Source organism: Gobio gobio, assembly GCF_949357685.1.
Source record: "Gobio gobio genome assembly, chromosome: 15".
In the NCBI taxonomy this organism is placed as follows: domain Eukaryota; kingdom Metazoa; phylum Chordata; class Actinopteri; order Cypriniformes; family Gobionidae; genus Gobio; species Gobio gobio.
The window spans coordinates 40,410,216-40,423,802 of NC_137108.1; the positions used below are offsets into that span (position 1 = coordinate 40,410,216).

Here is a 13,587-nt window from a genome sequence, read left to right on the forward strand (position 1 = left end):
CAATTATACACAGTATCCTGGTCCATAAATACTACAATAAAGACTTAAAATATACCAACAGCCGCATTGTAAAAGAGTACTTTCAAATGCTTTTCTCTATTGTACACACAGGAGCGCAAAACGCGTGCTGGAGCATTTGAGGTGAGTCTCTGGATGAGTTGGCAGTAAATGCCAGACATTAATCCTGTAAAACAAAGTGTATTAGGACCTCATCCAGACTTTTACCCTCCACCTGCTATCAGCTTTGCGTCTTAATCTGCGGCCACATACGTACGCACACACACACACACACTTTCTACATTCTTAACCTGAAGCTACTTTCACTTATCTTCACTGGAAACAGGGTCATTCTAGCTACTGGCTGCACTCTTAACCTGTGACCCATGCGTGTCGCTGACTAGACTGAGAGCTGCTAACAAGTAGGGCTTTGCCAATGTACATTTCAATAGATAGTCATTCCTTTCTTACAACATTGCATCGATACATCGAAATCTTTAAACTGATATTTTAGTAACACTTTACATTAAGGTTCCATTTGTTAAAATGAGTTAGTACACTAAGAAATAACATGAATGAATAATGAACTGTATTTTTATTATCTGACATTAACAAAGACTAATAAATGTTGTTTGGCCTTTTAGATCTTATTAGCTAATGCATTAACTAATTAAAATGAACAAATGGAACCCTGATGTAAAGCCTTACCATTTTATTTTCACTACTGTTCAAATGTTTGGGGTCGGTATGATTTTTGTCATGTTTTTGAAAGAAAACTCCTATGCTGACAAATGCTGCATTTATTTCATAAAATACTAAAATATTGTGAAATATTATTATCAGCATGTAATTATGTATACATTTACTGTTATTACTATGGTAAGTACATGCAACATTATGTAACAAGGACACTGTGTAAAAAAGTTTTACCTAAAGTATTAATTTCATTCCAAAAGAAAATTTGTACTGATCCCAAACTTTGAAATGGTAGTGTACCAGTTTGGCCTGCTCCTAACTGGCGACAGAACGAGGATGGCTGTGAAAATGATCATGATGAGGCCAATGATGCCGATGAGATGCTGTAGGTTGGGGTTTTGATTGACCGTGGCGAGTCAGTGGAGAGAGGAGGAGGTTCACTAGCACACACTAGCCTTGCTTAAATTTCATCCCCAACTTTTCATCCACCCTCCTCCATTTTAGCCCTACTTTTCTCTCTTCCCCTCTCCCTGAGGATATGGTGAGCATCGGAGCGGAGCAGGTGACAGTGAGGAAGGAAGGGTGGTCTTTGGGAGGAGGGCGAAGGTTAAGTAGAAGCAGAGTTTTACTCACAGAGGCCGAAGGATAAAGTACCTTCTTAATGTCCTTGTTCTTCTTGACGGTCCACAGGCCGTCGGACAGCTTGTCGAAGTACTTGCGTGCTTTAGGGGCCTGATCCAGCATATGGTTGGGTGGGACCCCCAGCACCTCCACTATTTTATTCATCTGGTCCACCTGAGAACGATACAGTACAGCGTCAGGGCAAGGTCCAAATGGACTTATCATATATGTGACAGATCAATACATTCGGAAATGCATTTATTATCTGAGGAGTTGATTAGGGGCGCATACTCAGGATCTAGTGTTATATTAATATTATTTATATATTATCATAGTATTTATTCATATTTTGAATTAGCTTTTATTCTTTATATTTTACTGTTTTAATTTCAGGTTAAACTTTAGTCATTTTATTGTGTGCTTTTGTAATAATAATAATAAAAAAAATCTATTTAGCTTTATTTTTATTTCAGTTTTTGTCTTGGTAATTTTTGCATTTCAGCTTAAATGTATTTCATTTTGTTGACAAGGCCATTTATATTTTATTTCAGGTTAATTTCAACTATTGGTTCAGACAGCACTTTATATTGTTGGTTTATATACATATGCATCTGAGAAACGTCTTTGGGTGTCACATCGTCTTGTAGTGCATTTTAAGTGGCTGAAATTCATTAAACTTTATGGCTTTTTTTATACATATAGTGCATACGTGCATCTCTTGTTTTGAATAATTTACAGTAGCAACTATAATCTGCTGTCTTAATGTCTTTAAAATGATTCTAATATTTTAATAATGCACAATGCTGACAATCCTGGGAATTATATCCTGTTTGTATGCCTGTTTAAGTTTGGTGAATTGTTGTTCTTACAAGTGAAGACTTAGGATGAGCGTCAAAGAAAGACGTATGCAGCACGTCACAAAGCTTTGCACAGTCATTGTGTGACTAATCCCCTGGCTGTACCTCATTGGAGCCACTGAAGAGCGGTTCGCCCGTGTGCATCTCCACCAGGATACAGCCCAGGGACCACATGTCTATAGCCAGGTCATACGGCATGCCCAGCAACACCTCAGGAGAGCGGTAAAACCTACTCTGGATGTACTGGTAAATCTAAGGGAGGAAGAAAACGGAAATGAATGACATGCACAAACACAGGATGCATAACTATCTACCACAATCACTATTGAGTGCTTTTTCACTTTTCTCCACTAGGGGGAAGCAGAAGCTGCAAGATAAGAAGGGTGCAGCACTGCTCCTAGAAATCTCAAGCAGTTAAATCCATTTCAGCTGTGGCAAAGTCCTCTGAATGCACATCCCACCAACTATGAGCATTGCATTTTTTTTTCTCTTACAGATGCATTTAATCATTAAAAATTCACCACAGCATGTCTCAATTTTATTTTTGTTTGCTTAAAAGCAAGTTCACTGGTTACTACTGTGCGTGACCTCATATTAGCCTTTTGTTAACAAACAGTGACGCCAATGGGCCTGAGACGCTGTCTCACCCTCTGTCCTAGCTGGCAGGAACTGCCAAAGTCCACAATCTTGATGGCACTGCGCTTGGGGTTGCAAAGGAGGATGTTCTCAGGCTTGAGGTCGCAGTGGATGATGCTGAGCTCAGGCGTGGCCAGGAAGAGCAGCGCCGTGCACAGCTGCTGAGCGAACTTGCGTGTCAGGTTGAGCGAGACGCCGCGGAAGTTGGTGTTACGCAGGAGGTCGTACAGGTTGTAGGAGAGAAGCTCAAACACCAGGCACAGGTGGTTACGGAACATGAAGTGCCTCTTTAAGTGGACTGAGGAAACAAAAATGAGAAAGAAAATATGCTTTGAGGTTCTCACAAAAAAAAAAAGAGTTGAAAAAAGTATATTTAAAACGAATGTTTGGCAAGTGAACTAGATACCCATGAGATCCAGATTATTATACATTATACTTTGCTTTCCGTCTATGAAATAGTCTCATGTACTACTTTTAGTCTTGTGTACTTATTGCTTTTGGGTGGGAGGAAATTCTCTTGCCATTAGGTCAAAGGTTTTTCTGTGAAAGACTAAATGTAGAGTAACAGCTGCTTGTCGCATTCTTGTACGTGTTGCAAACAGCGTCTGGTTTTTACCTATGTAGTACTTCATCTCAGTGTCGTGTTTGTTCATGAGCTCAAGAAGCCGCAGCTCGATCTGGGCCTGGTTCAGGAAGGCTTTCTTGTTCTTGATGATCTTGATGGCCACCCACTCCTGCTCATGGTGGTCATAGGCTTTCACCACCTACACAAAAAGGAGCAAATTAGCGCACACTTGGCAAGAGGATTTAGTTTTACAACAGAAACATATAGCATAAGATGTTTCATGTATATGATGTAACATTTCAAAAATGCACCAGAGTTTCTGTACACAGACTTTCGAATTCTTCATATTTACTTGAACAAATCCTTATTTTGACATTTATTTGACCATTTTGGTATGTAGAGTGGTTTGCTTTTAATATGCATTCATTGAGAACACAAAGTGCTCCATTATTTTTATTATTCTAAACACTTTTATTTTTAGAAGTTTCTATTCAAATCTAATGTAATGAAAGATTACCACGTTTTGTTTCATTTTGGGACAGAAAAGAGTACATATGCCATACTTGGAATCAGGAGCATATTAAAAACTATACAAACTATCATCAGTTTTCTACCAAAATGAAATAATGAGAATAATGATAGTTCAATATTGATGACTGTGTGACTCAGTTCCCTTTTGGATCAAACAAAGTTATTTTGAAGGCAAAAAAGTCATCCCTTGCTAGTTTGTAGATTTCCACACCCTGGTGAACATGAGCGCTGTTATTTCAGTTTGACTTTATGCCTGTATTTAATGCCTTTTAGCCTTGACATCTATTCTCATCTTCAGTGTTGTGCTAACCTGTCCGAAGGAGCCCTTGCCAATAAGCGAGTCGATCTCGTAGCGGTCCAGCCACTTCTCCCCGTTCTTCACAATATAGTCATAGTTGTCATCATCGTAGCCGTCGTTGTACACCTTGCGCTCTTTTTTGGTGCTGGAGTCCTCAGGCGGAACCTGCTGGGCCCGCCGTTTCTTCTTTGTGTAATACACCTAAAAAGCGAGCAAAACATTTCATATTTGCACCTCTATTGCTGCTTCAGTAATAACTAGGGGTGGTTGGTACAATTGGTCTTATCATAAGTGCAAATATGAAAAGGCCTGAGCTGGACTCACCTCATTGATGTGCTTGTATGTCTTGATGAGATCAACTGAGAGTTTACGTAGCGGGGCGCTGGCGGGATCTCGAAAACTCGGGGGAATCCTCCTCTGCAGGATGGTCATATCTGACAGCACCTGAAAAAAAGTGACACCAAGACAACAGTAAGAAAAAAAAAAAAAAAAGAGGGGCAGCAGAGGAAGCACCATAACAAAAACAAAACAATAAAATCAAAGGATATACTATATAAATTAAATATAAAACTAATAAGAAAGTCTATAAAATCTTTAGAACATTAATTTAAGTACTTTAATAAGTAGGAAAAGTTTACTAACAAATACGGCTGATCATTTGAATGCATTCTTTTACAGTGACACATTTTAAATAAAATATTGCAATAAAAAAATTAAGCACATTATTTATCACTCTCCTGACCTATACATGAAAATTGTAATCTCCAACCTACATGCAATAGCTAATGACGTCAATTTGAATGCATACATAGACCAATCATGAAATATTGCAAAATATATTATGGGTGAACAACCCATTAGTCTACCACAGACAGACAGACAAACTTAACCGCATAATATAGCTGTGAAATACAGGCCAGTAACAGGAAATAAAACCGTATGATGACTTCTAAAAGTCACTTTTTGTAATGCCTATATGCAGTGTTTCACATGTAAAACACAATAACGTCTTCATCTTCATTTGAGGGCTTTTCTCATCATTTAAATACAGTATATGTGTATATCAGCATGTAACTGCTATTTTTTATTTGTTCGATTGTTATTTTTAAAGTCACAAACACATCTTTAATCAACACAATAACTTTGTGAATGATGCTTTACATAAGGGCTATATGATATTTAATTTCAAGGGAGCATGATTCTGGTACCTGCTGCTGGTCGGCCATGGAGTGGATGTTACTGAAGGAGGGGTGGCTGTGCTGGCTCGACATGGTTGGCTCAGCGGGGGAGAAGCCCAAGGCGGCAGGCTGGCAGAGGGTAGAGGAGGGGGGCTTGCATCCTGAGCTGCTTCCACCTTCATAGAGAAACGGGGGGGGAACGATAGAGGTTTCAGAAGACACATTGCTAAAGTGCATCGCACACGCCAAGCAAATACTGACATGGGTGTGGGGAGAAACACTGCACTGCAGGGGGAAGTAGAAATATGAACAGACTCACACACACCATATTGGAAGTCAAACTGAAGGCATTTTCAGAGCCTCTGGCTAAGAGATCTTTGAAATCTCCAACAATCGGATGGAACAGTGATAAGAATGATCGGTTATCCTCTCAAGAAGCTCCAGTTCATTTTGGCTGGGAAATTACAGCACCGTTCCTCAGGTCAGCATGACAAGCGTGCATTGGAGGTGGGAATACTCTGCTATACACCTTCAAAGCCCCGAGAACGGTTTCCAAATCAGAATAATTCTCTTAACTTTCTAAGCAGCATGTGTTTTTCCAACAGCTACGGACGGACAATATGCAAACGCCAGAAAATCACTGAACAGTATGTCACTGCCAAACCGGTGGAACAAAGAAAAACGGTCGTATGACATTGCACACCAAAATCTCAGTGGATGATGGGAGTGACTGGGAGGCAAGCAGAGCTATCCATGGTCCTGTGCTGCCACTCGTTGGCCAAGAATATGCTGCAGCTATTACTTTCAAATACAGGCAGCCTGCTAGAGTAATGCTGACCTCAAATTAAAGGTGAATCATTGTAAGAACATGTCATATTTCACCTAAAAAAAAGAATCTATATTTTTATATACATGTTGTAGGTCCAAAGATACTTTTTGGCATTGTTTTAAGCACTATTCTCATGATAATTAAGCACAATTTCCACTGTAATGTGTAAAACTGTCATTTTTCTATACAAAAACTATGATAAAATTAAATTATATACATAAGGCAATTAAAGTAACAAGAAAGAGCATTGCTTGCATTAAATAAATTCACTTTTGGGGAAATGGGCTTAATTGTCATGACAATGATATCAAATCTTAATCAACTTAAAAACAAGCTTAATTGTCTATATGCAAAATAGAGTTTTTAATTGTTAAGACCTAGACATATTCGGTTTTGTGAGATTAACCCTTGTAAACTAGTATAGAGCCCCCAACCATGAAATCTGAGACCATCAAGCGTCTATGGTAAAAACCTGTCTATATGAAGAACTGCATATATAAACATGAAACCGTTCACAATGTAGGCCAGTCAAGTTTTTGGAGCTAGTTATGTGTACAAAAGACCAAAGGGACTATTGAAGCACTAAACTACATGCTTATAAAGAATTAATGCTGTCCCAAATTTGATGGACTGAAATTTTAACTACAGGATGTGATTTTTTTTACCCACAATAATCCACTAGCACATTGAACATTCATAATGTACAAAGGAAGTATTGGACATCTCTGGAAAGAGGCGAGAATTTGCCGAGAGTACAGTAATTAAGTAAGATTGCTGAGTGCGGAAGCAGGGACTTAAACGTCTAACGAGGGGATATGAAATGGATGAGATATTCCACAGTGAATGCTTTTATTGCTGCTTTCAGGGGCTGACAGGTGAGGAGTAATGGGGGTGAAATTTATCAATGACACATTACAACTTGAAATGGCTGGGCGATCAATGGCTGTAGCTTAAACAAAGTGCAAAACGACACATCTGACCACCATCAATCCCAGGGAGTGACGGCAAGCATTGCTGTTACATGCCCATAGGAGGAGTCCCAGCACCAACTCACTGACAGGAAGCCTGCCTGGATATACATTAGTAGGAGAATCTCCAACTGGTTTCTTTCTACTCAGACCCTGTTGCAAATGACAAGACAGCTCAATTCAAAATGCTAAATGTTGTAAATGCATCTAAGAAAACATGACTTTGTGCACTGCACTTAATCAACAAAATCCCACACAATGATGTAATTTCTAATGAGACAATGAGTAAAAGAAAAATATCACTATATAATGACCTGTATAGACACGCTCTAATTAAAATGCATTTCCTTGACCTCATTTTCAGAGTGATACAATGACTAAAAGAGCGTGATCTGCTGAGCACCAGGAAAAATGTCACACTGTGCCTTTAAATGCTGAAATGAACACATTGAGAACTTCCTGAGTGTGACACCCCCCTTCCTCCGCTCTGATTGGCAGAGGCCCCCTCCCTCTCTCCCTCACGATTGGCTGCTGGTATCCAAGGGCTGGGCGGCGAGGTCTCTATAAATAAACCTGGTAGCTTGTGCTGTATCAGCAACCCTTCCCACAATGCCGCTCTCGCCCTCCCTTTCCCTGCCTGTTACCTCTCGTCCCCCCCCTTCTCGCTTTCAATCTACGCTGATCTGGCCGTAGCGCTCGCATAAATGTTGCCCCTGATGGGAACGAATATTAATAAAATATAACAGAGGCACATGCTCCTCTATAGACACACAGGTGCCTGGGTAGAATTTATTGTCACATACACAAGTGTCACATCGCAGTAGTTAAATATATCAGGTGGTGGATGAAGTAATCATCCGCTGCAATTAACCATGCTAAGACTCCCCCACTAACCAACTCACTCCACATCCCCACAGCTGACCAAACACAGCTGCCAGCTGCCAATCACAGTGTCACCATGGCAACAGACCAGCCTACTCACTGTCTCTAAGGCACAGGAAGAGGATGGCTGTGTGTGCATGCGAACAGCTGAACACCCCTCCCCATCACTCCCACCTCACCCTTCCCATGTCCGTACTGACCCCCTATCTTATTCCCTGTTAGGGTAATGGGAACGCTGGTGCTACAGAGCCAAAGTTGGACACACCATGAGAGGCATGAAGGGAAAAGAGGACAGGGAGGAAACTCTGGGTATTATCCACAACTTATTTTGCCCCACTTTGAAAAAAAAACGTGAAAACCATATTAAACAACAACGTGTCCCTAAAGAGTGACTTGAGGGGCTCCGTGATTCCCGTGCATCATAAAATCATGTATTTATGTGATTCGTGGAGTTCAATGAAAACTAAAACTTGACCTTAGCATGAAGCAACAAGTTGGTGTTGCTTGAGCGCAGAACAACAGACCACGTGTCGGAAAAAGGGACATTGTAGACATACAGTACATAGAGGTGAATAAGGCAAGGATGTGTGCGACACATCATGCCCACTGTCAAACGTGCGCGGCCGCAGATGGCAGGTCACATGGATGTCATGCCAAACGCTGGAGGACTTCAGAAGCTAAGCTAAACTCTGCCCAACAATAGTTTGGGTAGTTGTGAGCAGGTACGACAAAGGAACCAGAAAGAATTGGAGAACGAAGAAATAAACATTACTGAATGGGCTAACTCTCCCAAAACCCAACGGGACAGTTTGTGATCTCCTTCATATGTGCAGATAGGAAGGAGCACATATGCATTGATCACCAATCTAGCATTGGGGAGTCATACTTACATCTTACCAAATTCAACTTTAAAGAAAGATTATTCATTTAAGGGGCTTGTGCCACCACCTCCCAGAATCTCCCACTGGTCATCTCCACTTTTGATTCTCAGAACTCACTCTTGCAAGAGGACACCACCCTCTGAGAGGCTTCTGCAAAACTTACAACCTTTCCACAAAGTTCAGCTCCTCTCACTGTGTTATGCGATATAACCCTGTCCAACCTTTCCTTGGCGGCCAAAGCCCAAACAGTACCACAGAGAAGTTTAAACAGTCAGGCCCCCATAGCTGAGTCAGACTCCACCACACTATTAATAAAAAAAAGCCATCTGGGTGGACGTCTCATACAGTGACACTAGTAAATTGAGAGCTTGAAAAGGTGCATTAAAAATGAAGCCCCCACCTTAAAATACATTATTAGCTATAGAATGCATAATTACACTAAAACAAGCACATTGCTGTCTGAACGTTATTCAATGCTGATATGGATTTTTAAATTGAAAAATGAAATTCTTTTGTCATTACTTACTCACCCTCAAGATTTTCCAAACCTGTATGAGTTTCTTTCTTCTGAACACAAAAGAAGATATTTTAAAGAATGTTGGTAACCAGAAAGTCAATGGTTGCCGGCAACTGTCTGGTTAGCAACATTCTTTAAAATATCTTCTTTTGTGTTCAGCAGAAAGAAGAAACTCATACAGGTTTGGAAAAACTTGAGGGCGAGTAAGTAACTGACTAAAGTTTAAATTTTGGGTGAACTATTATTTTAATGCATTAGCACTACCTTCGTTAACATGAACTAACAATGAATGTTTTAGAATGTTAACAGCATTTTATAATCTTTGTTAAAGTTCTGAATAAAAATGCTATTAGTTCACAGTGCATTAAGTAATGTTACTATTTAGATTTTAAAAATGTATTATTAAATGTTGAAATTAACAAACATTATTAAATGCTGTAGAAGTATTGTTTATTGTTAGTTCATGTCACCAAATGAGACCTGACTGTAAAGTGTTACCCGAAAATATTTGCGGTTGCACTTTATTTTAAGGTGACGTAGTTACATAGTAGTACAGAGCAATATTACTTAACTACATGTACTTACAGAGTTACGGTTAGGCTTAGATACTTTGTTATTGAAGTAAGTAATGTGTAACTACATCATCTTAAAATCAAGTGATACCGATTTTGCAGACGTTTACCGAATATGGCTATCGTCTGAATGTGATCTGAAAATGGCCTAAATAATCAAATTAATAATAAAAATAGCCAATATATCAGTCAATCACTATTTAAAACGGCTTGAAAAAAGTCACCAGTTTTATGCCATCACCATTAAGTTAAGCCCGCTTGTCGTAAACAGATGCATGCCGACTGCTGTCATGCACACTGCTGAATCCCCACCCCTCTTTATCCTTGAGTTTTAAACACGAGCCGCGGGACCCTAAGGAGCTTACGTGCTGATCTCTCGGTGAGACTGCACCTTCACAGCTCAAGGCGACTGCGAGCTCACGTTAACACCAGACTGGCTAATCTAAAGTGACCACCACTAATCAAGCGCCCCTTGAGTAAAGAGCCACTTGCTCCAGTGGAGGTGGATGTTGACACAGAGCGAGGAGTGCAGGCATATTCACATTGTTTACTTTCTTTCTTGGAAAGAGCACAGAAAGGATGATGTGAGAGAGAGTCGCAAGACACAAATACAGAACGACCAAACGAAAAACGTGAATACTTAAGGTGCACGTGAGTGACAGAGAGATATTGGGAGAATGATAAAGAAAAGTTACTTCAGTGTTTACTGTGCTCTCCATGGCGGAGTTGAGCTGGGGGGCGGGGTGTTTGTATATGAGCGAGATGTTGGATGGATGGGGTAGGATCGCTGCTCTGGTCTTGCAGGTACACTGTGTGTGCATCTGGTGAACAATAACATGTTTTTGTTCTGATTCAGGCCCACCACTAATCCAGCAGGAGGTGGGGAGACGGGGAGCCAATGAGCATGAAGGGCATTTGTCACTTTTTCCTCTGAAAATGTGAAACAACAGATTTTATCGGCATGCAAAGATGATAACTAGGCAGACATTTTTCCACAATGGCTCGTGCACTAGTATCGGTGAGTTTAATAGACTAGACTAATTGGATCGTTGAGGAAAACAGAATTATTTGTGGTTATACTAAAGCAACAAAAAAAAGATCCAATAAGTTTGTGGTGCAAAGCGAATTAAATGGAAAAGTAACTTCACTTATCTGAACCAACAGCCAAACAAACATCGACGTTATCACCAGATACATACTGATAGAACCAAAAGAGAACAATTTAGCATTTGACATATGCATAAAAGCCTGAATGATATAACAGCAGAAAAACTGGACACAAAAAAGTAATCAAGCCGCCAATGCTTCAAACGAAACCAAAACCTTACCATTTAATTAAGGAAAATGTATGATTTATCAATACAACCAGCCTGTATATGTAAAGGAAACTTTATATTTAACCACACGATTCTGGATGTCCAATGGATTTTACGTGGCAAAACGACACATTTCACCTTTAGACTGAAAATCGGTGAGCAAACAAACATGAAAGGCAGCGTGAGGGTAAGGGGCAAAGGACAAGGAGTGGACGGGTTGTTTGTATGAACGCTGTGACTCTCTTTCTGTCTTTCACAGTCCAAACTCCATGCACCTTGATTCAGGGCTGGGATTCTCGGCTGATATGATGTCTCCAGGTGCCCTATCAGCTTTTTTCTTTGTCTCATATAGGTGGATCCACAGATCAGAATTATTCCTGCAGCTTTCCCTGAACCCAAAGGGTTACTTGCAGTTATATCTATCTTTAAAAGAGTTACTCAGTCTTCTGAAAGGCAGTTATACACATAGAGCCTGACACGCCAGACTGGGGTGGGGGGACAGAAATAGCAACAGGAGAAAAGTCAGCTGGATACACAGATAAAAATAAAAATTAAAGGCAGAAAATGCAAAACACTCTAAACAACAATTCAGTTGCTTCTCATTCCAAATATTTTGACCAGTCTATTAACAATCACCCATTTGGAGGGAGGTTGAGGTTCAAATTTGAGGTCCCTGTATCAACCGACAGCAAAATGCCTGAAGTCTACAAGGCTCTTTCAAGCCTGCTGAGCAACAAGTGTGTGTATGTATTTTCATTGCAAACTTTTGGACTTTATGGTCTTGTTTTGCTACGACAGGACCCAAAAGATGTCAAATTACCAATCTACGGATGCTCCATGACATTCTCTTTATGACCAAAGTTAAAATGGACATTGGAGTTTGAAGCTGTGTGGGGTTAGTACTTTGCAGTGGCTGTAGATAACTTGTTTGGAAACTTTCTTGAAATGGGCCAATTAAGCAATTATATCGTAACTGCATTAAGCAGCTTAATGCTTGACGGATAATTGAGTCCTTTAACTCCAATCCTGAACTGACAGAGAATGGGAGAGACGGCAAATAACGAAGGATAGTCTAAACAAGCCTATGTCTAGCAAACCAGCTGCCACTGTACATTGGCATCCAAACAATGAGCTTTCCTGCTAAAATCAGGAAAGAACTACACCGCTGCAAGCTTGTTTTATCAACCACTTATACTAAGGTATTTTATTTTCATTATGCTTTCATGTGGCCATAATAATTTACTGGAAAATAATTAAGCCCTCATTCTAACAAAACCATCAAATGCAACAAAGGTCTTTGACATATTTAATGCTCTGTAATACTGAATCTATGTACAGAACTAAACAAGACAATCAGAGGACAGCAAACTGATACCACCAGTGGAATAAAAGCAAAAATAATCTGCCATGACAACAGCCTTTTATTTAGTGTAATCACAACTCAGAGTCACAACGTCTTAAAATATGACTAACAAACCAAGAAAAGCTCCTTTTGTGACGTACGTTGTGCACAATACAGTACATGCTGGTCTACAGAGCAGCATTCTGCTGCAGCTCTAAGATTCCCAGCAACAGAGCGATCACTGTGAGCTCACACTGCACGTAGAGCTCCCACAGCACACAGCACAAATTACCGCGCAGAAGTGACGCAAAGATCAAGCAGCCACTGAAACCATTCGACAATGTGCCTATTCCCATGATTGTTTGAACAAGTTATGTAAAGAGAATGATGGGAAAAGGAGTGAAGTTCTGTAGGGGTATCTTTAAGTGTGTGAAACATTTGACTAATTTATGTCCGGTCTAAAAGGGAAATGCCCCTGGGTGGGCTCTTTTTCTATCTTGAATAACCCAGTATTCATATATAAACAAAGCATTATACTGATTTTTAACAGTTAAGCATTATACTGATTTTTAACAGTTAAGCATCTATGCACATTGTGCCATGGTTTATCTGCTTTCACTGACAAAAGCAAGGTTGCTGATTATCAATGTACGAGACAAAGTTTTGACCAAACTGTATTTACATTCTCAATAATACTCAACCGAAAGCGAATGTACTTCCTCAAATTCCAAAGCCCTGTTATCATCACAATTCGCTTGCTTTTCCCTCAACATTCCATGCAGTTTTTGTTGACTGTATTTAAGCCATCAGGATTTCTAATGTTTACCATTGGCCAAAGGTAAATAAGAACGACAACAGAAACCAATGTTTGACAAAGAACTGGAGGTGAATTCCTTACCCA

At 39.9% G+C, this 13,587-nt stretch overlaps 1 protein-coding gene across 2 annotated transcripts in view; it reads right to left on the reverse strand.

Moving 5' to 3' along the window:
• dyrk1b (dual-specificity tyrosine-(Y)-phosphorylation regulated kinase 1B) overlaps positions 1 to 13,587 on the reverse strand; it is a 42,984-nt gene that overhangs the window by 6,879 nt on the left and 22,518 nt on the right. For both annotated transcript variants that reach the window (XM_079836644.1, XM_079836643.1), the window contains exons 2-8: positions 5,410 to 5,555; positions 4,526 to 4,645; positions 4,214 to 4,402; positions 3,424 to 3,571; positions 2,819 to 3,105; positions 2,277 to 2,423; positions 1,348 to 1,488 (exon numbers count right to left, since the gene is read on the reverse strand). In XM_079836644.1, coding sequence (XP_079692770.1) covers positions 1,348 to 1,488; positions 2,277 to 2,423; positions 2,819 to 3,105; positions 3,424 to 3,571; positions 4,214 to 4,402; positions 4,526 to 4,645; positions 5,410 to 5,472 — 1,095 coding nt within the window. In that variant the 5' untranslated portion in view covers positions 5,473 to 5,555. The remainder of the gene's footprint in view (positions 1 to 1,347; positions 1,489 to 2,276; positions 2,424 to 2,818; positions 3,106 to 3,423; positions 3,572 to 4,213; positions 4,403 to 4,525; positions 4,646 to 5,409; positions 5,556 to 13,587) is intronic.